The 27,778-nt window shown below is 44.4% G+C and overlaps 1 protein-coding gene across 3 annotated transcripts in view; it reads left to right on the forward strand.

Annotated features, from left to right (window-relative positions):
- Positions 1-443: 443 nt before the first annotated feature.
- Positions 444-27,778, forward strand: part of sv2ca (synaptic vesicle glycoprotein 2Ca) — a 257,495-nt gene continuing 230,160 nt past the window's right edge. For all 3 annotated transcript variants that reach the window (XM_070868721.1, XM_070868543.1, XM_070868632.1), the window contains exon 1: positions 444-1,014. In XM_070868721.1, coding sequence (XP_070724822.1) covers positions 444-1,014 — 571 coding nt within the window. The remainder of the gene's footprint in view (positions 1,015-27,778) is intronic.

The following is a 27,778-nucleotide window of genomic DNA, read 5'->3' on the forward strand; positions in this document are numbered from 1 at the left end:
TCCGTCATGATAGATATTGCCGATTGCATGAAAAATAAACTGAGGAAAGGAAAATATCATGCATTTCAATTTATCACTAATACGTGTTTAATATTAAGTCAGCAAATATAATAATTTTTGTTTTCTGCTCACTGTAAGACCTCATTTGGAGTCAATCAATTTAACTGACATGGCATTATGTCTGATTGTTTTTTTTCCCCCATTCATTCTTTTGTTGTGCTAGGTCCCCGATGATGGGAATATAACAAAATAGCAATCATCAACCACTAGCTGCCAACACTGAAACCCCAGCGCTAAACTCTCGAGCTTTTTGAGTGTATCAATTAAAAACTGAATGCCAGAAGCCCAAACCCAAGGTTGCAAATTTGGACGGTGGTTCCTATTTTCTGTATCCTCTGGCTCAGTCTGTTCACTGAAGGAAGGCGTCTAAGATTGGAGAAAGGATGGATGATGCTTACAGGGACAGGACTACCCTGATGAGGGGTGCCAAAGACATTGCCAAGGAAGTTAAGAAGCAAACAGTAAAGAAAGCAAACAAAGGAGCAGACTACACACAGGATGAATACTCTAAGACATCTTATGCTAATTTTCAAGATGATGAGGGCTACAACTATCGTGGAGGGACATATGGAGAAGAACCTCATGAAGATGAAGGATCAAGTGATGCTACTGAAGGTCACGATGAGGAGGATGAGATTTATGAAGGGGAGTACCAGGGAATCCCAGATATGGGCCAAAGGAAGGAGAACCAGGTCGCCATAGGACAACCTGTTTCAGATGAATACAAGGACCGCGAGGAGCTGGATGCTGAGAGGAGGGCCGACGAGGAGGAGCTGGCGCAGCAGTATGAGCTGATCATTCAGGAGTGTGGGCACGGCCGCTTCCAGTGGGCACTGTTCTTTGTGCTGGGATTGTCTCTCATGGCTGATGGAGTGGAAGTATTTGTGGTGGGTTTCGTCCTGCCAAGTGCCGAGACGGATATGTGTGTAGAAAACTCCAGTACAGGATGGCTGGGTGAGTAACTAAATTCATCTTTATTCCTTTGAATTCCAATCCATTTTCCTTCCAAGAACAAAGCTGTATGTCACCTTGAGTTATATTTTGTAAGCTATCATTCAGTTTTATGATTTTGTCCTGCACAAGTCCAAAATTACATTGACTTTACCATCATTAAACTATTTGCAAAAAATATAAATATAAATGGAAAATGCGATCGTGTTTCTTGTTGTTAATAACCACCGTCTGAGATGACTAGGAGAAAATACTAAAATGCTATAACTCCGTAGTTGGTTTACTGCAATAGCATTGGTTTAGCAATATGTATTCATGTTTAAAAAAACAACCTTACAAAAGTGTTGTTAAGACTAAACTTTGGCGTGTATTTTCAACTGTGGTTATTTTTGAGACACTATCTGAGACAGATAAAATATGCAAAAACAAATGCTGACCATCACAGCAATTACAAGGTGCAGATGTCATCATGGACAAGTACTGTGTTGTCTTTCAAATATAAATTATACAATGTCTTCAGTGTATCAGTATTTGAAAGAATTTCAGCTTTTAAAAATGAATTGTTTCACATTGTTACCATAACATCAAGTTTGGCCACTAAATGGATACATGTAGAACCAGATCTCTGATAAATAATGAAAATATAAGACACACATTTACACATGGAAGCACACACATACACGTACACCACACACACCACACACATACACACACACACACAGGCTGTTGCACACACACAGGCTGGCACTCACACGTAATGCTCCCTGAGATTTAGTGGCCCACTGACATTCGAGGTCAATACTTATGTGAGCATTTATTTGGATGAGGAGGCAGAAAGGGAGAAGGATGAGCAAAAACTGGAAAAAAATGTTCCTTTAACTGTTTTAGATTTGGATTCTGCTACAAATGATCTCATTCCAGACATAAGCTTATATGTCTGGAATGAGATAAGGCCATATGTGCTTGTCCCCATATCTGGCTGTTTTAGTCAGCATGCAACAACCCTTTCTTTCTCCACTTGCTAGGCGAGGCAAAAAAACAGAGACCTGTAGGTAACTGAGGTGTCCTCTTTCAAAATTAATTTCCAATCCCTGATGGGAAAACAGGCAAGTCCCAGAAGCACCAAATCATTAGTTCCAGATTAATTTACCCCTACCTCCATATCAGCCTGTTTTCCAGAAATCTATTGCCTTCTTAAGGATTGTAAAGCCTTCACGCACCTCCACTGCAATCCTGTTCCATAGGTCGATCATCCTCTGGGTAAAGTAAAACTTCTGGACATGCAACTTCACTCCCGACTTCCTCCGTTTATATATTCATAACTCTTAGTTCTACCCAACCCCATCCCCCTAAGCACATGACATGCATATTGTTCTTGCCTTTAATAATTGTTAATAGCTGGATGAGATCCCCTCCAAGTCTCCAATTATTCAGTGAGTAACACCCAATACATCACATCTACCATCATAGTTCAATGATCTCAGGCCAGGGATCATTTTGTTGTCCTTCTCTGCATCTTCACCAAAGTCAATGGGGCTGAAATTGGTGAAGGCCAAGGCCCACCCAAGTGCTGCCCAAACGATCACCGATGGCCGCCGAGAGACCGGGCGGTACTTTGCCAGGGAGATTCCTATAAAGGAGGTGACAGTACCACCCAGTGGCCAAATAACGGCTTACACCACCAATCTGGACAGCAGCAGGCGGGAGCTCTCAATCTCGGCGGCAAATGAGCTTGCCGCCGAAGATGGAGTTGGGCCCAGGGAGGGTGGAGGAGCTGAAAATAAAAATCATCATCAAAAAAAACCACCGGAACATCTTCAGGGGACTCCAGGTAAGTCGCTGTAAAAAAAAATGTTGAAGATGTTCTCTAAACTTTTTTTGCAGGTGTTCTTACATACCGTCGGGCTTAGAACAGCCTCCATGCAGTGGTTCTTTCCCCTGCTGGTGCCGACTCCCACCGACTCCGCCCGCACCAATCTGGCAGCTCGGCAGGCGGGAGGTCACTTATGCTACTTGGCCTCCAGCAGCCGTAAGCGGGCGGTTCCTGGCGGTACTCCCCTCCCGCCCGCTCTAGCCCAAGTGGAAACTGGCACAGAGGGGAGACCGGAGCCAAAATTCGACAGCAGTCGGTGGCAGTAGGCGGTAAGGCCACCGATTTCGGTGCCATAAAGTCCTTCCTGAATTAATGGGTTCAAACCTGGACACAGTATTCCAATTGAGGACTTACCAAAGCCTTGTATGAATCTATTATTGTGGTCTTAAGGTGTAATGAATAGCCAGTCAGTAGCTGGGAGTCTGTTTGCCTTGGCTGGAGACTGCTGACACTGCACTTCAACGTTGAGGGTATGGTCAGTGCTCAGTGCCAAGCCATTCTCCCTCCCAGTTACCTCTAATTGACACTCACTCATGTTGCAGTCTATGCTTTCATTAAGAGTGCCTATGTGCATAACTGCACAGTTGTCTATTGTAAAGGCCACACTGCCTGGATATTCATTCCAAAACTAGAACCACAATAAAAGGCTTACGCAATGCTTTGGTAAGATCTCATTTGTTTCCAGCTTTGAACCCTGCCAATCTTGGGTTCACTTCTCTGCTCTATCCAAGTTCATGTGGTGGAATACAAAATTAGGGCCCCAAAATTGCATTCCGCACCATATGGGAATGGTAACTGTCATGTATGTACTTTTGGGATCACTAGCCACTAGATGGCGTCACTGTTGGAGGTCATTGGGCTGCACGCACGTGTATAAAAGGCCAGCCATTTTGTATATTCGGCACTTTGGGCCTTAATAAAGCAGAGCCAAGGTCATACCTCTTGGAGTTAAACAGTACTCAGTCTAATAGTTATTGCATACACAACAGTAACTGCCATGAGGCGGGAGTTCCTGCGCCAGGATTAATTGAGGTGAATAGCATAGATGCATTTAAGGGGAAGCTAGATAAGCTCATGAAAGACAAAGGAATAGAAAGATATTCAGATAGGGTTAGATGAAATAGGGTGGGAAGAGGCTTATGTGGAGCATAAACACTGGCATAGACCAGTTGGGCCGAATGGCCTGTTTCTGTGTTGTAAATTCTATGTAATTTGCTATTTATTTTGTTGTCACAACTTTGGCACACAATTTGGTGTCATCTGGAATTTTAATTACTGTACAGGGTACTACCTATGTCCTCCTTTAGATCAGTAATGATTAGATATTGAATAGAAAGTTACCCAGCACTGAATTATGAGGCAAACTATTTAAGACCAGACCCTATGGTGGGGTCCACAATGCTGAGAGCGAATTTGTGACTAGAGTCCGGCCCAAACGAGGCCAACTGTGTTAGAGGAGGCTCGGCCAGGGGAGGACTCCCACCAGGGGGTTCCCTCCAACCTGACCTGGCAGAATAACAGCAGCTGTTACGCCTGCAAAATTAGGCTTACTGGCAGTTGCAGGGGCACAAGGTGGTCCAGGCATGGATCATGGTCTAGAGCGCCAAAGAAAATGGGGCAAGCTCATGGCTCGATTGGTCTCCTTTACAACGGGGCCTTTAGTCACGTCGAGATTTGAAACTGTGGCTGGGCTGCTGCTGTTCACACAGGTGACACACCTCTGCTGCACTTGCTACCTCCCCCGCTATCGTGAGTACCTGCAATGTACCCCGAGTGGCATGGTCAGCAATATTTAAATAAGGTGATCTCTCCCTGACCTCTCATACTCTGGCAAGGTCAGGAATGAAGGTCGCTGGCAGGAACATCCCAGCATTTAGATTGGAACGTCAGCCTTGCGGATTTACGCCCCCATTCTTTCATGCAACAATGAAATGGCCGTATCTGTTAATGAGGTTCTTAAACAAAATGCATTGCTCAGTCCAGCAAGGAAAATACACGTCTCAGAACAGATGGTGACATTTTCAAGGGCCTGAGGCCATGTAATATAAATGAAGGAATGATTTGAAGCTGAACCAAGTTTGTACATATCAGACCCTGTTGAAACCTTTGGAGTTCTATAAATGTAAAGCTCTGGTAACCTGGATTTGGACCCTTTCTGCCATTTGTGCACAAGAGGACAGTTAATAAAAGGTTATGAAATAGATGTTTGTATTTCACTGGTTAGGATAGCCCCACAACTCACGAGCAATAAACAACATGATTATTGTGTAAAGGGCAAACTACATTATACACTCTATATAGTTTATTTATACAGCCACAGACTTCAATCCTTGTTTTCTTATGATAAAGAGTGAAGGCAGGTAAGCTGGTTCACAATATAGTAAGGAGCTCATTAAAGGTGAGAGCCAAGCTGCAGACTGTGCAGGTCCCTACCTGGACCATCAGGGAGTGGGGTGTCGTGTCATCAGCCCGGCGCGCAAGCAGAGTGCCGGGCTGCCAGATCGCAGCATGGAACCCATGTTCAAGGAGGCAATGGGCCCCGACAGGTAAGTCAGACAATTTTAGACTTACCCGCACGCCACCTCCCCTTTAAGTAGTGACCGGCCACCATGTATGGACCCCTTGAAGCTGTCGGTGGCATCGCCCTGCGAAGCTTCAGGGGGCGAACCAGAATTTTTGCTCCGGGGCAAAATTGGGTCGCTGCGCTGGGTGATGGCATTGTTTATGGTGGCGCAGCGGTGCGGGGCACTACTAGTTACCACCACCGCTAATCTCCCGCCGAATTTAGCAGGAGTCGTAAGCAGCGCTGCACCTAGGCAAAACATAATTTGCACCCTGTTACGGGAGTCACAAATGACCCCAATTTCTCCACCAATGTTTCTTGTCAGTTTACCAAATTTATGAAATGTTATGAATATTTTTTGGACAAAAATGGCATCCATTTTTCCCACTCCTTAAGGTAATAGTGGCCCTGAAATTTCTGTTGGGGATGGATTCTCCTGGTCTCCCACTGCAAGTCTGGTGGGAGAACAGCAGAACCTCCCAAAAAAGGGCAGAGACCCAGAGTTATCCAGTTACACTGAGCCTCTACTGCTTTAGGGGGGGGGGGGGCGCGGGGGTTCACCAGTCTCCCATAGAGTTACAGGGAGAATTGGAATAAGCCCATGACATTTTGAAGGCTTTGTTTTTAAAGTACCCCAAATACATTCTTTCATAGTTGAGGTGGTGCAAGATAATAGCATGGAGATCAACAGGCCTCAGAACATTTGACAGAGTTTGGCACATCTACCTGCTTAGGAAAACTAACTCAGCTGGGTATAGGTTATATGGAATTTACAGCACATTTGGTCCAACTGGTCTATGCAAATTTTTATGCTTCACACTAGTCTCCTCCCACTCTATTTACTTCATGTCACCCTATCACACATCCTTTGTTCACAGAATGGGGTTTGTCATCTGCAGCAAGGGACACTTGTAGTTCCTTCTCTGCTCTCTCGCTTTGCAAAGGTTAAAAACTGCTGTGATAATTTTCAGTCTCAAAAAAGGCTCCAATATTTTTATTCCCTTATAGCTGGCCACTTACTTATGGCCACATCCTTTGAACTTCAATCAGTAGCCTGCAAGAGTTCCAAATTTCCTTCCTTCTTTACCCTCCCTCAATCTGTGATCATCATGGATTAGGCAGCTGCATAACTAGAACAATGGGTACAGTGGCCTGATAGTTATGGCGATAGACTAGTAAACCAGAGGTTGTGAGTCCACCATGGTAAATTGGGAAATTAAGTTAATTAAATCTGGTAATTTGTGGGCTGGTACCAGATAAAATAACCATGAAAGCTGCTGGACTGTTGTAAAAATCCAACTGATATGCTTCAGTGAAGGGAAGCTACCACCCCAACTCAGTCTGGCTGACATGTGACTCCAGTTCCATGATTGACTGTTAATGCTCTAAGGGTAACTAGGGAAGTTCAATAGATTCACATGTTTACAGAGCTTTAGATAGATAATTCAAAACTTTATCAGCTTATAAGTTAATACCTGTGGATTTCTGCAAGTACTTTTTCACCATATATGAAGAGAAATGCAAATGCTGTACTATTCAGCTGTGAGTATAAAGGATGCAGAATTCCTAGTGACCTATATATCGCTGTGTAACAAGTGCCACTGAAAATATAGCTATAATCCAATAATTGGATCAACAGGTATTAGTCACTAAAGGTGACTTAAGGTCAATAGAGGGTCAACATGTTTTTTGTTTAATGAAAAAAATCCATTTAATGGACCCGTTTCCAAGTTACTGGTAAGCTCAAGGAATTAATTCAAGTGCTATTATTGATCTCTGCTCCAATCTCGGTATCCTGGAGTAGGTTTAATACTCTCACTTGGGGATGTACTTCCCTTGATCTGGGATATCTGGTATCCACCAGCTTACTCAATGAAAACATCAGTTATCGACGCGTAACACTAGTTGTGTAAAGAATACAAATTATACACTTCATTTAGGAATTGACATCACAGAGTTCAGAACAAAAAATGCTTTTATTCATTATACACCATGCTTTTTGTACATAAATAATCAAAATGGTTGTGAATGCTGATATAATATAATGATTGTGACTACCTAACTACATAATTTTATGGCAACTGTCCTCAATAAGTCAATATGACAAAGAGGAGTTTTATCATCAGTAACCTTTTAAAAATCAGTTAGAAGTAATTAAAATTTACTCTAAACTCCTTCTCATCCCCATCCAATTTTGAATGTTTTTGCTTAAACAATAAGTACAGATGAAATCATGGGGGAGGGGAGATTCTAACTGCATTGAGTAATTGAGCATGACAGTGTGAGGGAGCTTGATTAACACAAACGAAAGACTATAATCCTTAAAGTACACTAGGTTAATGGCCAAGTCTACTGATGTTAATTCATGCCCCTCACAGTCAATCTAAGTAAATCCTTTCAGCAAGTACCCTCAGTGATGTTGTCCGCACTCACCATTCAACAATCAACAACAACTTGCATTTATATAGTGCCTTTAATGTAGTAAAACATCCCAAGATGCTTCACAGGAGCATTATAAAACAAGATTTGACACTGAGCTACATAAGGAAATATTAGGGCACTTGGTCAAGGAGCATCTTAAAGGAGGAAAGAGAGGTAGAGATGCGGAGAGGCTTAGGGAATGCATTCCAGAGCTTAGGGCCTTGGCAGCTGAAAGTATAGCTGCCAATGGTGGAGCGATTAAAATCGGGAATGCTTAAGAGGCCAGAATTAGAGGAGCGCTGATATTTCGCACAGTTGTGGAGCTAGAGGAGATTACAGAGATAGGGAGGGGCGTGGCCATGGAGGATTTGAAAACAAGGATGAGAATTTTAAAATCAAGCCTGTGTAGGTCAGTGAGCACAGGGATGGTGGGTGAACGGGATTTGGTGCGAGTTGCACCAAGTTCGAGTTAGGACACAATCAGTGGAGTTTTAGATGATGTCCCAAAGTGCTTTACAGCCAATGAAGTACTTTTGAAGTGTAGTCACTGTTGTAATGTAGGAAATGCAGCAGCCAATTTGTGCACAGCAAGCTCCCACAAACAGCAATGTGAAAATGACCAGATAATCTGTTTTTGTTATGTTAATTGAGGGATAGATACTGACCAAGACCAGAGATAACTCCCCTGCTCTTCTTTGAAATAGTGCCATGGAATCTTTTATGTCCACCTGAGAGAGCAGACAGGGCCTCGGTTTAACGTCTCATCCGAAAGACGGCACCTCAGTGCAATATTCCCTCAATGGAGTGTCAGCCTAGATTTTTGTGCTCAAGTCTCTGGAGTGGGACTCGAACCCACAACCTTCTGACTCAGAGGCGAGAGCCATGGCTGACACGGTCAAGGGTAGAACGTGGGAGGCTAGCCAGGAGTGCATTAGAATAGTCAAGCCTAGATAGAAAGAAAGAAAGAAAGACTTGCATTTATACAGCGCCTTTCACCACTACCGGATGTTTCAAAGCGCTTTACAGCCAATGAAGTACTTTTTGAAGTGTAGTCACTGTTGTAAGAGGTAACAAAGGCATGGATGTGGAGATGGAGTCATGAGATGGACAGAAAGAAGTGGTTTTAAAGTTAACCATAATGCTGTGAAATTATTTTGCTTAATATACACAAGCCTAGATTTTCATTTTTTTCAAAAAATGGGAAAATTGACTGTTTTTCAACTTAATTTAAGACCAACTATTGAAATCACATGGTTTTCAAACCTGCCCTTTCTGTTAAATGCAAATGAAAATTAGCAGCCAGTCGTGATGCACCTGTAATAATGATCTCTTATTACTTCTTAAATAGTTAATGAGCCAGTTAAGTGGTGTAAATATCCATCAGTTTAGAAATTGAGCTATGGAGTACACAATGGTTGTGTATAATGGTAAGTGCCAGTTAAAACATCACTTTAACTAATAAACGCTGTATGTACAGGCAAACCTATTAATGGAGAAATACAAACAGATTTTTGGTTATGAGCGCGGCCCTCAAATGTGTAAATGTGGCCCTGACTGTGGCTGTATGTCACTGAAAGAGTGAACATGCTATCAACAACAACTTACATTTATATAGTGTCTTTAACATAGAAAGAAAAGGCACAAGGCGCTTCACAGGAACGTAATCAGACAAAGGTTGACACCAAACCAAAGAAGGAGATATTGGGAAGGTTGACAAAAAAAAGATGGATTTTAAGGAGGGTCTTAAAGGGAGAGAGGGAAATGGAGAGATGGAGTGGTTTAGGGAGGGAATTCCAGAGCTTATGATCTAGATGGCTGAAGGCACGGCCACAAATGGTGGGATGAAGATAGTAACACAGAGTTCTCACAGGGCTGAAGAAGGTTACAGAAATGTGGAGACCATGAAATGATTTGAATACGAGGTGTCAACTATTCAGAGTATCAAGGTGGAGGTGTAAAGAAGTTGCATGTCTTACAGATGATAAAAGGTAAGGTGCTGATATGACTGTAAGGTGGCAACATAGGACATATAAGAAAGTAGCAATAGATACATTCAAATCTATTATACTGACACATAGAAATGTTAGTAAGGATGCAATCGGGAAAGCGAAATTAATAGGATTATACAAAGCATGATGGCAAAGATGATATATTGCAGGAAAGTATTTCCAAGGGACTATTCCCCTTGTACAATCTCCATCGCTCTTATGTTTAAAAGTAAAGGTCACATATAGTGGAGGGCATAGCATGGAAAAGGCGGTGGATCCTATGATATGAAAGAGCTGATACAAAATAAAGAAGGATTAATTGATTTATTTGGCAGAGTGAGTCTGGAAGGGATTGGGACAATGGAGCTGCAGAGAACTACTGATATTTACTATGTTTATTATACATTCTATAATATACAAACTATGTTAAATCAAGACGTTTGTATACACTGTGCACAAACACACAATGTTGCGTGTAATAGTGATGTAGTACTCAAATGTCTACTTATGAACATATACCCCATGTGCTCTTTTTTCAAATCAAGTAGTGCCGAGTGGTTGACCAAGTGCATCAAAAGGGCATCATTCTCCTGAGATCCAACCATCACTACTTTCACTTGAAGCAGGCACTAGCACAGATACGGACACCACAAGAGGAGATCATAGTGATGCACAGAGTGAAGTACTGAGCACTGGTAATGAAGAAATAGTAATGAAGGGGATTTATGAGGTGTCAGCTGCTAAGTGCATCTCCAGACCTGTATGGGGATAAACATCTCAATGGGTTTGTTTTCGAATGGAGTCTTCAATACCCTGTACTGTACTTTCCCTGTTCACATGTTGGCCTTCATAGCTAGAGGATTTGAGTATTGGAGCAGGGAGGACTTACTGCAGTTGTACAGGGCCTTGGTGAGGCCACACCTGGAATATTGTGTTCAGTTTTTGTCTCCTAATCTGAGGAAGGACGTTCTTGCTATTGAGGGAGTACAGCGAAGGTTCACCAGATTGATTTCCGGGATGGCAAGACTGACATATGAGGAGAGACTGGATCAACTGGGCTTGTATCCACTGGAGTTTAGAAGGATGAGAGGGGATCTCATAGAAACATATAAAATTCTGATGGGATTGGACAGGTTAGAGACAGGAAGAATGTTCCCGTTGCTGGGAAGTTCTAGAACCAGGGGTCACAGTCTAAGAATAAGGGGTAAGCCATTTAGGACCGAGATGAGGAGAAACTTCTTCACTCAGAGAGTGGTTAACCTGTGAAATTCTCTACCGCAGAAAGTTGTTGAGGCCAGTTTGTTAGATATATTCAAAAGGGAGTTAAATATGTCCCTTACGGCCAAAGGGATCAAGGGTTATGGAGAGAAAGCAGGAAAGGGGTACTGAGGTTGAATGATCAGCTATGATCTTATTGGATGGTGGTGCAGGCTCGAAGGGCCGAATGGCCTGCTCCTGCACCTAATTTCTATGTTTCTATGTTTCTATGTTTCACACTACATTGGTTCAGGTACTGTGGGGGATTCAGCACCCAGATAGTCATTACCATCTCTCATGTGAGTGAAGCCATGAAGCAGTAACTTTACTCACTGTGGTCTGCCATTGAACAAAGGGGCAACACTGGTGGAATATTCACTGGAGACCCCAATTACACAGACATAGATAAGTTTGCTGATGATACAAAGATGGGAGGAAAAGCAATGTGTGAGGAGGACACAAAAAATCTGCAAAAGGACATAGACAGCCTAAGTGAATGAACAAAAATTTGGCAGATGGAGTATAATGGTGGAAAGTGTGAGGTTATGCACTTTGGCAGAAAAAATCAAAGAGAAAGTTATTATTTAAATGGAGAAAGATTGAAAAGTGCCGTAGTACAGCGGGACCTGGGGGTATTTGTGCATGAAACACAAAAGGTTAGTATGCAGGTACAGCAAGTGATCAGGAAGGCCAATGGAATCTTGGTCTTTATTGCAAAGGGGATGGAGTCTAAAAGCAGAGAAGTCTTGCTACAGTTATACAGGGTATTGGTGAGGCCACACCTGGTATACTGCGTGCAGTTTTGGTTTCCATATTTACGAAAGGATATATTTTCATTGAAGGCTGTTCAGAGAAGGTTCACTAGGTTGATTCCAGAGATGAGGAGGTTGACTTATGAGGAAAGGTTGAGTCGGTTGGGTCTCTGGAATTCAGAAGAATGAGAGGTGATCTTATCGAAACATATAAGATTATGAGGGGGCTTGACAAGGTGGATGCAGAGAGAATGTTTCCACTGATGGGGGGAGACTAGAACTAGGGACATAATCTTAGAATAAGGGTCCGCCCATTTAAAATTGAGATGAGGAGAAATTTATTTGCCCAGAGGATTGTAAATCTGTGGAATTTGCTGCCTCAGAGAGCTGTGGAAGCTGAGACATTAAATAAATTTAAGAAAGAGATGACAGTTTCTTAACCGAGAAGGGAATAAGGGGTTATGGGGAGCGGGCGGGGAAGTGGACCTGAGTCCATGATCGGATCAGCCAAGATCGTATTAAATAGCGGAGTAGGCTCGAAGGGCTGTATGGCCTACTCCTGCTCCTATTTCTTATGTTCTTTTGTTCTTATACTCCCACTCGAAGCTGAAAGATGTAGTCATGCCTGGTGTCAACTTTGTTTGAAGAACAGTTACAACCCTCCATGAGGGACACATTCGGAGACACCTTTTTTTACCCTCAGATTGATTAGTGGACATTGTGCATAGATACTTTCCAGCAATGATACGCATAAAGTTACACATGTATTGAATTCATGCCAGATGACGAAAAGCTGCTGTCGGAGAGGAATATTTAGAGAACAGTGCCAAGCACCATGAACTCGCCCCTGAAGTGCCCTTTTGAGACTGGTGATTAGGATTTTGTTTGAGGCACACATTGGTATTCCAGAGCGCAGATGTGGATTTTTGATAAAAAGGGGAAGCAGCTGCAAGAAGGGAGAGATCCAGCTCCATCAATCTATCACTCAGTAAACAGGAGCAAGAGCTGAGCCTCATAATGGGCATGGCTCAGATGCAGATCTGAATTAAGCACTTGGTGATGAATCAGCCTGGTATAAGACATCTAAAATATCGAGGAGGCTGACACAATGCATGCTGCCCTGTGTAAGTCCTTTATTTACACCAATGGTGGATTGTATAATAGCCAGCTTGGCTAATTAATGGAAACCTACAAGGTAAACCCTGTCACTGGAGGCAGGAATTCAGCCCAATTGGCTCCAGATAACTCAACAAGCTAAAGCCTAATGAGTAGGGTGGACAAGAAGCAGGAAGTTCTTGTGATTTAGTGCTCTAAATCATCAAACTGTATGGTGTTGCAATAGACCTGCTGCCTGGGGTAATAAATTCTGTGAGGCTGCACCTTTTACCTCCTCTGCACACCTGGGTTGACTTCTCTTCCTGCTCCACAGTCACCATCATCATCATAGGAGGTCCCTCAAACGAGGATGACTTGCTTCCACATGAGTTCACAGATGTTTCAATGAAGGATCTGATGTACCAGTCCTGAACTCCAATTGAAGGGGTGGAAGATGCCTGTGCGTAGACTGGAGACCAGTTCTGCTGCACGGACCTAGTGCGCACACATATTGCAGTGTGGGCTGGCCCGTGCTGCCCCTGGGCCCTCGGCTCTTCTGGGCCCCGTACCTTGATTTGCCGCACCTCTGCCACGATCTCTCGCCGTTCCTCTGCCACAAACATTCGCTGCATCTCTGCCACGATCTACCTCCGCACCAAGCATTCGCCGCACCTCTGCCATGTCCTTCCCGCTCCTTTGCTTTACCAGGGCACCACCGATGCTCCTGCCCACGCTTCAAACAGCGACCTGGGTCCTGATGACGTCACCCAGTTGCCCACCTCCACAATAATCTATTATCAATGGCCACTGCACCCTCCTCTCAGGCAGAAAACTCATCTGCACTATTAACTTCTTTCACTGCTATGGTGACACATCCAAATGTTCTCCTTCATTAAACTCACTCCAGCTCTGACCTGGAGCTAAATACCCAGGGCTAGAATTTCCATTGGCTTACCACCTAGTTTCTGGGAGTATTGGCCATTGTAGGCGATAACCAGGTGAGCGAGAAATTCCTTACCTGAGTTACGCAGCGGTTTCGAGGTACTGCTGGGGAGCAGACTGCTGGCGTGCATCGTCCTCAGATTGCCCCGGCACGATATTTGGCTCAGCAGTGACCCGTAGATAAGTTTTAAAAAACGAGAATTAGCGGAGCTGGGCGGTAGGTGAGTAGCTTTGCAAGACAAAGGTTAGTAATTGGATTTTTACTCATTATTTTTAAATTCTGTTGTGGTGATTTAGGTTAAAGGGGTCTGGAGAATGTTTTAATGATTTTTTGTTCGGTTTTTTGAAGAAATATTTTTCGTGTTTTTCTGCTCCTGGGCCCAACCTGCAGCCTCAAGGTAAATTTTTCGTGAGTTTTTAATTTATCGCCCATTTTCTTTAGGAACCACCCAATCGACCCTAAATTCCATTTTTTCGCCATGAATCGGGGTGCAACGCCCATTTCTTTCGCTGGGCGGATTTCTTTTTGGGGGGGGGGGGAGTTTTCTTTGACGATAATCTTGGGAATCTTAGTGGTCTTTTGGGCGGCAATCGGACGCTGGCGGGCTGATAGGAAATTCTAGCTGCAGAATGTCACATGATTGCATCACTTAATGATTTTCACAAATTACTAAGTAAAACTTGGCTTTTAAATTACTTTTCACTAATACTGGTCAACCCATTAGAAACATAGAAACATAGAAAATAGGTACAGGAGTAGGCCATTCGGCCCTTCGAGCCTGCACCACCATTCAATAAGATCATGGCTGATCATTCACCTCAGTACCCCTTTCCTGCTTTCTCTCCATACCCCTTGATCCCTTTAGCCGTAGGGGCCACATCTATCTCCCTCTTGAATATATCCAACGAACTAGCATCAACAACTCTCTGCGGTAGAGAATTCCACAGGTTAACAACTCTCTGAGTGAAGATGTTTCTCCTCATCTCTGTCCTAAATGGCTTACCCCTTATCCTTAGACTAAGTCCCCTGGTTCTGGACTTCCCCAACATCGGGAACATTCTTCCTGTATCTAACCTGTCCAGTCCCATCAGAATTTTATATGTTTCTATGAGATCCCCTCTCATCCTTCTAAACGCCAGTGAATACAGGCCCAGTCGATCCAGTCTCTCCTCATATATTAGTCCTGCCATCCCGGGAATCAGTCTGGTGAACCTTCGCTGCACTCCCTCAATAGCAAGAACGTCCTTCCTCAGATTAGGAGACCAAAACTGCACACAATATTCCAGGTGAGATATCACCAAGGCCCTGTACAACTGCAGTAAGACCTCCCTGCTCCTATACTCAAATCCCCTAGCTATGAAGGCCAACATACCATTTGCCGCCTTCACCGTCTGCTGTACCTGCATGCCAACTTTCAACGACTGATGTACCATGACACCCAGGTCTTGTTGCACTTCCCCTTTTCCTAATCTGCCGCCATTCAGATAATATTCTGCCTTCGTGTTTTTGCCACCAAAGTGAATAACTGCACATTTATCCACGTTATACCGCATCTGCCATGCATTTGCCCATTCACCTAACCTGTCCAAGTCACCCTGCAGCCTCTTAGTATCCTCCTCACAGCTCACACCACCACCCAGCTTAGTGTCATCTGCAAACTTAGAGATATTATACTCAATTCCTTCATCTAAATCACTAATGTATATTGTAAATAGTTGGGTCCCAGCACTGAGCCCTGCGGCACCCCACTAATCACTGCCTGCCATTCTGAAAAGGGCCCGTTTATCCCGACTCTGTTTCCTGTCTGCCAACCAGTTCTCTATCCATGTCAGTTTGAACTGGGGGTATAGTGGGGAGGGTTGAGTGGTAGGACTCCTCAGAGCAACATAACACATGGATGGATGAATTGTCCATTCTGCTTTCGACTGACAATATACCATTTTTTGCTCATATCTTTTTCTAAAATTAGCAAAGATAAAAATATCAGCCCTCTATTGAGACGGAGCCTCCCATTTAGATGTGTTTTAGCACCTAACCCCATTGCAGGTACAGGTACTGTCCTCACCGCACACACTGCCCCCAAAACATCAAGATCCATGCCTTGGTCCTAGACAATGTGGACCACTTCCCCTCTCTCGCGAGCCTCCTATCAACAAGAGCAGTCATTGATGATGAGATTCAACACCGCCTCCAGTGCGCCAGTGCAGCCTTCGGCCACCTGAGGAAAAGAGTGTTTGAAGATCAGTCCCTCAAAACTGTCACCAAGCTCATAGTCTACAAGGCCATAGTAATACCCGCCCTCCTGTATGGCTCAGAGACGTGGACCATGTACAGTAGACACCTCAAGTCGCTGGAGAAATACCACCAGCGATGTCTCCGCAAGATCCTGCAAATACCCTGGGAGGACAGACGCACAAACATTAGCATCCTTGTCCAGGCCAACATCCCCAGCATTGAAGCACTGACCACACTTGATCAGCTCCGCTGGGCTGGCCACATAGTCCGCGTGCCAGACACGAGACTCCCAAAACAAGCACTCTACTTGGAACTCATCCACAGCAAACAAGCCAAAGGCAGGCAGTGAAAACGTTACAAGGACACCCTCAAAGCCTCCCTGATAAAGTGCGACATCCCCACTGACACCTGGGAGTCCCTGGCCATAGACCATCCTAAGTAGAGGAAGTGCATTCAGGAGGGTGCTGAGCTCCTCGAGTATCGTCACCGAGAGCATGCAGAAATCAAGCGCAGGCAGTGGAAGGAGCGTGCGGCAAACCAAGCTCCCTGCCCACCCTTTCCCTCAACGACTATCTGTCCGACCTGTGACAGAAACTGTGGTTCTCGTATTGGACTTTACAGCCACCTAAGAACTCATGCTAAGAGTAGAAGCAAGTCTTCCTCGATTCCGAGGGACTGCCTATGATGATGATGACTACAATCAATATGCTGTGCTGATGAGCTAAGCAGAGTGCATTGTTGACATGGTTGTAATCCTGGCCTAGTATCTCTCTTACAGACACACTAACTACTGTGTGCAGTAGCCGTAGATCAAACCGACTTATCAGTTTTGTTGCACGAACATCAATTTCTTAATTCAGTTGCATCCTAGTGCCATACTTTATTGAATATAATGGAATTTCTGAATAGAAACAGAGCTGATAATCCTACGGAGCTGCATTTTAAACAAAAAGCAATAAATGGCTGGATACTCTGTAAAAACGCCATCAACAAAGGATAGTTTGCACTATTAACACTAACAATAAAAAAGTTGGTAGTGTTAAAAGTGATCACAGAACTGGTTCACTAATGCTCTTAAACCTGTAATCCTTCCCCAGTCTGGCCTATATGTGACTCCAGTCCCACACCAACATGGTTGACTCTTACCTGCTTCTGAAAATAGCCTACAAGCAACACAGATGTGCAATGCCCACATTGTGATAATTACTAAAATAAATATATTTTTGCCTTCATTAAGTGATTTTTGTTTCTAACAGCAGATGGGTGAAATGACAGACTGACATTGATAGAGTGATGGACTCCCACTAACAGATTTAACAATATTTCTGTTGAGTTGATAGAAAGTGGACATCGCTCCTGTCAGCACCATGTATTCCAGATATCCGTATGATTGCTGCAACATCCTTTAAGGCCACTACTTCAGAATGACATATTCCGCAGTGTGTCTCATAGCTACTGTATGGAGTATTTTTAGCCCATCCGCAGAATAAAGATAAGCTGCCTTCTCACTGGTATTGGTGACTGTTTCTCTTGTGAGGGCTTAAGTCCAAATCAAAGAAAGCAGTAGAAGGGCGTGTCCACTGGCAGCTGTTAACCTCCCTTCCCCATGGCAGAAACTTTCAGTATTGGAGAAGGTACTCATAATGATACCCTTCAAGTTTGTTTTTTCCTATTAATTCTTCAATTATTTAAGCATTTTCCTCAACTTCAGATGAGTTGCATCGGGGCTATGCATATTTCATTCACAGGGTGTCGTACCAGTGTGCAACATTATCATACACACCAAAATCCCAGCTGGTAGCTTGTGGAGTGCAGTTTGTCTAAATCTAAACACAAGTTTGTGCTATCGAAAGGGTTAAGGGTCAAACTCCACTCAAACTCAGCAACATCATCCGAAGACGTGGGGTCATGGTTCCACATGTGCGCTGATGACACCTAGTGCTGCCTCTCTGGCGCCTCCATTGTCTTTGTGTTGTCAGACTCTTTGGCCAACATCCAGTCCTGGATGATCACACATTGGGAAGACTGAAGCCAAGGGCAGAGCTATGGATGAAGGAATAAATTGAAGTCCAGATTTGGCCAGCTTGGCACCGAACAACCACAATGATGTTCTCCAATTCCTCATTGCTATCCGTGTCAGAGTCAAAATGGTGACACGACCGTGATCAGGAATTAAAAGGTAAAATGAGTAAATTATTTGCAGTCAGTTTTAACTGTTCACATACTCGGCATCCTATTTGATCCTCAGATGAGCCTCCAATCCCATATCCTCTCCATCACAAAGACCGCCGACTTCCATCTCCATTACATTGGTCATCTGTGCCATTGCCTCAGTGTATCTGTTACTGCAACCCTCATCATCCAGGCTTGACTATTCCAATGCTCTCCTGGCTGGCCTCCCATCTTCCACGCTCCATAAACTTCAGTTTGTCCAACCTTCTGCAGCCCGTATCCTATCCTGCACCAAGTTCTGCTCTCCGATCACCCCTGTCCTTGCTAACCTACATTGTTTACCGCTCAATCCCTTCATGGCCTCATCCCTTCCTATCTTTGTAACAACCTCGAGCTCTACAACCCTCCAAGACATCTGCAATCCACCGACTCTGGCCTCTTCAGCATCCACACTTCCTTTGCACCATCATGGGTGGCCATGCCTTCAACCATCTGGGCCCTAAGCTCTGGAAGTCCCCCCCCCCCCCCCAAATGCCTCTGCCTCTCCACCTCTCTCTCCTCCTTTAAGACCCTGCTTAAAACTTAACTCTTTGATCCGGCTTTTAGTCACCCCATCTAATATCTCTTTGGCTCGGCGTCAATTTTGATCTGATTTGCTACTGTGAAGCTCCTTCGGGGTTTTTTCTATGTTATAGGCACTATGCAATTGCTAGGTGTTGTTCTGCTTCTGCTCACACTATTTTCCCTTTCTATTATTCTCTCTTTCTATACTTTTATCATTTCAGCTTTACTTTAATTTTATTTCTATATAATATATCCTCTTTTAACTTTTCCATATTTTTTCTGAACCATTAAGATTTTACCATTTATTTAGGAGGTGGGTCATAATTCAGTATGACCTTTGATTTACAAAAGATCCAGATCCAAAAGGAAATTCATCCAATTGATTTATTGGGGGATGAAATTTAACTTTGGTTTAAAAATACATAAAAAGAATAACCTTGCCACTTTAGTGACTCAACCGGGGTAACATTCAACTCTAGCAGGTTTACTCTTGCAAGGAAAATCGGGCGGAGTGTATACCAAACGGCTGATCCACTACCGCCCGTTTTGGGCCCATGGTAAAGTTCTACTTGACCCTTGTGTTGCCAAAGTGACTAAGTTAGTCTTTTGATGTTTTTTTTAAGAACTGTTACTTCTTAATGAAATAACATCTTGGCCACAGAGAAAAGTAGATGCCACCAATATCTTGTTAGCAGTGCAGCATCATACTGGTTAACAAACCCTTTTCTGATCAGCCACGAAAAATAGATTTTAAAACCAATTTACGTCACAAAGCAGTTTCCTTCTACATTCGTTCGTTCGTGCATTTATTGTGAGAAAAAGAAGGCCAATAATCCAATGACGTGGACCCCAGGAAATTGGGCATGGAGGCCTGAGGCCTACAACACACCTGGAGCACTCAGCATGCCCAATGAAAGCTGGGGACTGGCAGCCAGTGCACGAGTCACATTAGTCACCCCAAATTTTGTTTAAATGAGGTGTCCACCCTATACTACAGCTGGCACACAAAACACTCATATTGAATAGGTGAAGGAGGGGATGTTGCCATAAAAATGAATGGAAAAATATTTGGATACCCCTGCCTTTTGCCTTTCTTTAGCACCCTGGCCTTTGGCACCAATAGCCCTTTGCCGAGTACCCTTCACCACCCGCTTCTCCCTCTCCCCACAGCCAAGAAAGCACACAGTGCATAATAGGTGGCTATCAGACCTTCACTGACTGCTAGTGTCCAATGATGCATTGTAAAATATGTGCCTGGGCCGCAAAGAAATTATGAAAGTAGCCTGATCTTGCTTTATCCAACCAGTTCAGACCATTTGTGTACATTCGTACATAGCTTGGGCTAGATTATTAACTGCATAGTGTATGGCAAAATCGTGCCGGGGTAGTACTTCCGTCAAAACTTATTTTTCCTGACTCTGATGGTGAGAAGAAACTAAAGGTGCCAGATCAGAAGAAGGAATTAGTAAGGGTCAAAATTCATGTATCGAAATATATTGTAATTTTAATAACTGAGTATGCGACTAATTGATGACTGACTGTGTATGGTGCTGTGACACCATGCAGTACCCATGGTGATGAGTAGTGAGCATGGGCCCAATTTTGACCATGACTTGCTCCAATTTTTTTGGAGTAAGTTGGTTTTTCTGGCCTAAGTTAAAAAACGCCATTTTCCCCAATAAATTTGCTCCAGAGTAACTCAGTTAGCTACGATTTTTTTTTAGTTGAGTTTTTTTTTCAAAAGGGGGCACTTACGCCAGTTTGGGCCATTTATGCCACTTTGGCCAGCTAAAACTTACTCCAAATCAACTTAGGTCAGCGTATGTGGCCAGCTCTGGAAAACATTGCGGACAGTTAAGAATTTGGCGCAGGTTAGTACATTTAAAACACCAAGACTTACAAAGCACTAAACAAAGCAAAAAATAAGCATTCAATAACAAATAAATAATACAAGGAAGCTGAGAGGACCTGCACCAAGACTTACAAAGCACCAAACAAACCACAAAAAGTAATAAGCAATCAATCAATAACAAATAAAAACTAGAAGTCCTACCTTTATGCCAGAAACAAGTTTTTTTTTAAAAGTTCCCCCCCCATCAAAACACTTTTACCCCCCAACCCCCTCAATCAAAACTCTCCTCCTCCCCCCACCCACCGCCCCCCTGACCCAAACAAAACTCTCCTCACTAAACAAAGCACAACCATCAATAAATAAAAAATAAAACTCAAGTCCTACCTCAGCCCGGGAAGTCAGCGGGCCGGCCGGCCGGTGCGGGAGGCCACTCGGCCAGGGATAGGGTGCAGCGAGCATCGGGTCCTGCTCACAACCCGCAGGACACGCTGGGAGGGTGAGGAGCATGCGCGCAAACTCCACTGCGCATGCGCGCAGCTGCTGGCAGTGTTTTCTGCGCTGGGCTGTTGCTCCGCCCCCCCACTGCACTATGTATGTCACACTGGGACACCGGAGACTCGGCAGAACGGGCAGGATGGGGCCACTTTTTTCGGTGCCGTTTCCAGCGCGCAAAGTCGGCGCATTTAGGGTAAGTGTGCCGAAAAAAAGGGTTGGGGAAAATTGGGACTCACGTGTGGCTGTGAGGTTGCATGCAAGACTAAAAGACTACATTATATTATTTTACCACAGATGCTCAAAGAAATCTTACTGTGCTTTTCCAAAAAAAAAATTATTTTTTCATGTTGATAAATTTAAAATTCTCAGATGATTTATCCCATCATAACCCTAAAATTCCGCAGGGATTCTCCTCATCTCTCACCGTGACTTCAGTGGGACACCAATGGAACCTCCAGAGAATCCCATAAATGGCTCAATACAGGCTATGGGCCTCCACAACATCCCAGCTGTTGTGCTGATGCCTTGTGCTCCACGCCTCTAGCCAAGCTGTTCCAGTACAGCTACACACTGACATCTATCTAACAATGTGGAAAACTGCCCAGGTATGTCCTGTCCACAAAAAGCAAGACAAATCCAATTGGCCAATTATCGTCCCATCAGTCTACTCTCAATCATCAGCAAAGTGATGGACGGTGTTGTCGACAGTGCTATCAAGCAGCGCTTACTCACCCATAACCTGCTCACCAATGCCCAGTTTGGGTTCCTCCAGGACCACTCGGCACCAGACCTCATTACAGCCTTGATCCAAACATGGACAAAAGAGCTGAATTCCAGAGGTGAGATGAGAGTGGCTGCCCTTGACAACAAGGCAGCATTTGACTGAGTGTGGTATCAAGGAGCCCTGGTAAAACTGAAGTCAATGGGAATTAGGAGGAAAACTCTCCACTGGCTGGACTCATACCTAGCACAAGGAAGATCGTTGTGGAGGTCAATCATCACAGCCCCAGGACATCACTGCAGGAGTTCCTCAGGGCAATGTCCTAGGCCCAACCATCTTCAGCTGCTTCATTAATGTCCTTCCCTCCATCATAAGGTCAGAAGTGGGGATGTTCGCTGATGACTGCACAGTGTTCAGTGCCATTTGCAACTGCTCAGATAATGAAGCAGTCCGTGACTGCATGCAGCAAGACCTGGACGACATTCAGGCTTGGGTTGACAAGTGGCAAGTAACATTTGCACCACACAAGTGCCAGGCAATGATTATCTCCAACAAGCGAGAGTCTAACCACCGCCCTTTGACATTCAACGGCATTACCATCGCCGAATCCCTTACCATCAACATCCTAGGGGGTCATCATTGACCAGAAACGTAACTCGACCAGCCATATAAATACTGTGGCTACAAAAGCAGGTCAGATGCTGGATATTTTGCGGCAAGTGTTTCACCTCCTGACTCCCCAAAGCCTTTCCACCATCAACAAGGCACAAGTCAGGAGTGCGATGGAATACTCTCCACTTGCCTGGGTGAGTGCAGCTCCAACAAACTCAAGAAGCTCAACACTATCCAGGACAAAGCAGCCCGCTTGATTGGCACCCCATCCACCACCTTAAATATTCACTCCCTCCATCACCGACGTACCGTGACTGCAGTGTGTATCATCTACAGGATGCACTGCAGGAACTCGCCAAGGCTTCTTTGGCAGCTCTTCCTAAACCCGTGACCTCTACCACCAAGATGGAAAAGGGCAGCAGGCACATGGGAACACCACCACTTCCACGTTTCCCACCAAGTCAAACACCATCCTGACTTGGAAGTATATCGGCGTTCCTTCATCATCGCTGGGTCAAAATCCTGGAACTCCCTCCCTAACAGCACTGTGGGAGTACCTTCACCACACGGACAGCAGTGGTTCAAGGGCAATTAGGGATAGGCAATAAATGCTGGCCTTTCCAGCGATGCCCACATTCCATGAACGAATTTTTTTTTAAATTCTCTAGGGATTCTGCAAGTGTCCTACTGAAGTTACAGCAGGAGACACGGAGAACACCTATGGAATTTCAGGGCCTATATATGTTACACTGTAGTCCTTTAAAAATAAAACATAATTTCTGGTTATTAACATAGTATTACATAGTATTTACAACACAGAAACAGCCATTCGGCCCAACAGGTCCATATAAATTATTTTACTTTTAGTTTCCATGTGGGACCTTGCTGTGTGCAAATAGGTTACTGTGTTTTTTTACATTACAACAGTAACTCATTGGCTGGGAAGTTGTAATGTCCTGAGGATATAAAAGGCATTATACAAATGAAAGCCGTTATTGACATGGGATCCAACACCAAGCGACAGGCCAGTCAATTAAGATGCAGAAGAAGTAATTTAAAGGTATCAAAGGGATTTTACCCAGGCACTTACCATTTTACCAAGTTTCCAACAAGTTTGCCATGCCTCGGGTTTCACGCCAAGTAAGTGTGTTGGGTTCGCAATGATTCTGCTTTTCATTGCCTAGTTGACAGCTGCAGAAGTGGTATAGAAACATAGAAACATAGAAAATAGGTGCAGGAGCAGGCCATTCAGCCCTTCTAGCCTGCACCGCCATTCAATGAGTTCATGGCTGAACATGAAACTTCAGTACCCCCTTCCTGCTTTCACGCCATACCCCTTGATCCCCCGAGTAGTAAGGACTTCATCTAACTCCCTTTTGAATATATTTAGTGAATTGGCCTCAACTACTTTCTGTGGTAGAGAATTCCACAGGTTCACCACTCTCTGGGTGAAGAAGTTTCTCCTTATCTCGGTCCTAAATGGCTTACCCCTTATCCTTAGACTGTGACCCCTGGTTCTGGACTTCCCCAACATTGGAAACATTCTTCCTGCATCCAACCTGTCCAAACCCGTCAGAATTTTAAACGCTTCTATGAGGTCCCCTCTCACTCTTCTGAACTCCAGTGAATACAAGCCCAGTTGATCCAGTCTTTCTTGATAGGTCAGTCCCACCATCCCGGGAATCAGTCTGGTAAATCTTCACTGCACTCCCTCAATAGCAAGAATATCCTTCCTCAAGTTAGGAGACCAAAACTGTACACAATACTCCAGGTGTGGCCTCACCAAGGCCCTGTACAACTGTAGCAACACCTCCCTGCCCCTGTACTCAAATCCCCTCGCTATGAAGGCCAACATGCCATTTGCTTTCTTAACCGCCTGCTGTACCTGCATGCCAACCTTCAATGACTGATGTACCATGACACCCAGGTCTCGTTGCACCTTCCCTTTTCCTAATCTGTCACCATTCAGATAATAGTCTGTCTCTCTGTTTTTACCACCAAAGTGGATAACCTCACATTTATCCACATTATACTTCATCTGCCACGCATTTGCCCACTCACCTAACCTATCCAAGTCACTCTGTAGCCTCATAGCATCCTCCTCGTAGCTCACACTGCCACCCAACTTAGTGTCATCCGCAAATTTGGAGATACTACATTTAATCCCCTCGTCTAAATCATTAATGTACAATGTAAACAGCTGGGGCCCCAGCACAGAACCCTGCGGTACCCCACTAGTCACTGCCTGCCATTCCGAAAAGTACCCATTTACTCCTACTCTTTGCTTCCTGTCTGACAACCAGTTCTCAATCCACGTCAGCACACTACCCCCAATCCCATGTGCTTTAACTTTGCACATTAATCTCCTGTGTGGGACCTTGTCGAAAGCCTTCTGAAAGTCCAAATATACCACATCAACTGGTACTCCTTTGTCCACTTTATTGGAAACATCCTCAAAAAATTCCAGAAGATTTGTCAAGCATGATCTCCCTTTCACAAATCCATGCTGACTTGGACCTATCATGTCACCATTTTCCAAATGCGCTGCTATGACATCCTTAATAATTGATTCCATCATTTTACCCACTACTGAGGTCAGGCTGACCGGTCTATAATTCCCTGCTTTCTCTCTCCCTCCTTTTTTAAAAAGTGGGGTTACATTGGCTACCCTCCACTCGATAGGAACTGATCCAGAGTCAATGGAATGTTGGAAAATGACTGTCAATGCATCCGCTATTTCCAAGGCCACCTCCTTAAGTACTCTGGGATGCAGTCCATCAGGCCCTGGGGATTTATCGGCCTTCAATCCCATCAATTTCCCCAACACAATTTCCCGACTAATAAAGATTTCCCTCAGTTCCTCCTCCTTAATAGACCCTCTGACCACTTTTATATCCGGAAGGTTGTTTGTGTCCTCCTTAGTGAATACTGAACCAAAGTACTTGTTCAATTGGTCTGCCATTTCTTTGTTCCCCGTTATGACTTCCCCTGATTCTGACTGCAGGGGACCTACGTTTGTCTTTACTAACCTTTTTCTCTTTACATACCTATAGAAACTTTTGCAATCCGCCTTAATGTTCCCTGCAAGCTTCTTCTCGTACTCCATTTTCCCTGCCCTAATCAAACCCTTTGTCCTCCTCTGCTGAGTTCTAAATTTCTCCCAGTCCCCAGGTTCGCTGCTATTTCTGGCCAATTTGTATGCCATTTCCTTGGCTTTAATACTATCCCTGATTTCCCTAGATAGCCACGGTTGAGCCACCTTCCCTTTTTTATTTTTACGCCAGACAGGAATGTACAATTGTTGTAATTCATCCATGCGGTCTCTAAATGTCTGCCATTGCCCATCCACAGTCAACCCCTTAAGTATCATTAGCCAATCTATCTTAGCCAATTCATGCCTCATACCTTCAAAGTTACCCTTCTTTAAGTTCTGGACCATGGTCTCTGAATTAACTGTTTCATTCTCCATCCTAATGCAGAATTCCACCATATTATGGTCACTCTTCCCCAAGGGGCCTCGCACAATGAGATTGCTAATTAATCCTCTCTCATTACACAACACCCAGTCTAAGATGGCCTCCCCCCTAGTTGGTTCCTCGACATATTGGTCTAGAAAACCATCCCTTATGCATTCCAGGAAATCCTCCTCCACCGTATTGCTTCCAGTTTGGCTAGCCCAATCTATGTGCATATTAAAGTCACCCATTATAACTGCTGCACCTTTATTGCATGCACTCCTAATTTCCTGTTTGATGCCCTCCCCAACATCACTACTACTGTTTGGAGGTCTGTACACAACTCCCACTAACGATTTTTGCCCTTTGGTGTTCTGCAGCTCTACCCATATAGATTCCACATCATCCAAGCTAATGTCTTTCCTAACTATTGCATTAATCTCCTCTTTAACTAGCAATGCTACCCCACCTCCTTTTCCTTTTATTCTATCCTTCCTGAATGTTGAATACCCCTGGATGTTGAGTTCCCAGCCCTGATCATCCTGGAGCCACGTCTCCGTAATCCCAATCACATCATATTTGTTAACATCTATTTGCACAGTTAATTCATCCACCTTATTACGGATACTCCTTGCATTAAGACACAAAGCCTTCAGGCTTGCTTTTTTAACACCCTTTGTCCTTCTAGAATTTTGCTGTACAGTGGCCCTTTTTGTTCTTTGCCTTGGGTTTCTCTGCCCTCCACTTTTCCTCATCTCCTTTCTGTCTTTTGCTTTTGCCTCATTTTTGTCTCCCTCTGTCTCCCTGTATAGGTTCCCATCCCCCTGCAATATTAGTTTAACTCCTCCCCAACAGCACTAGCAAACACTCCCCCTAGGACATTGGTTCCGGACCTGCCCAGGTGCAGACCGTCCGGTTTGTACTGGTCCCACCTCCCCCAGAACCGGTTCCAATGCCCCAAGAATTTGAATCCCTCCCTGCTGCACCACTGCTCAAGCCATGTATTCATCTGCGCTATCCTGCGATTCCTACTCTGACTAGCACGTGGCACTGGTAGCAATCCCGAGATTACTACTTTTGAGGTCCTACTTTTTAATTTAGCTCCTAGCTCCTTAAATTCTTTTCGTAGGACCTCATCCCTTTTTTTACCTATGTCGTTGGTACCAATGTGCACCACGACAACTGGCTGTTCTCCCTCCCATTTCAGAATGTCCTGCACCCGCTCCGAGACATCCTTGACCCTTGCACCAGGGAGGCAACATACCATCCTGGAGTCTCGGTTGCATCCGCAGAAACGCCTATCTATTCCCCTCACCATCGAATCCCCTATCACTATCGCGCTCCCACTCTTTTTCCTGCCCTCCTTTGCAGCAGAGCCACCTACGGTATAAAAGCTACTGTTTCACAGCTGTTCACTGTCCAATGTCAGAAGCTGAAGCCTTCAGGATTTGGAAGACACTTTTGAGCGGTATGCAGTTTGGAAGTATTTGCAGTGAACTCTCTATCCAGTTTCACCTCCTTGGAGCAACCTCTCTCAACATTGACAGATCGCTTCTGTCATCTCAACCTCACCTGCCATCTATTCCAGCAGCATCAGTGACCTTGAATAAATCTCACCTCGGTCCTCAGAATCCCACCACGATCAGCCCCAACACCAACATCACTAAACACACCAGCATCACCAACAACACTAACCTTCTCCACAATGACCTGATGCTGCACAGGCATCAGCACCTGACCACATTGCTGCCCGGGAGGCCAGGGATGGT

The sequence above is a fragment of the Pristiophorus japonicus genome, chromosome 1 (assembly GCF_044704955.1).
Source record: "Pristiophorus japonicus isolate sPriJap1 chromosome 1, sPriJap1.hap1, whole genome shotgun sequence".
Taxonomy (NCBI): domain Eukaryota; kingdom Metazoa; phylum Chordata; class Chondrichthyes; family Pristiophoridae; genus Pristiophorus; species Pristiophorus japonicus.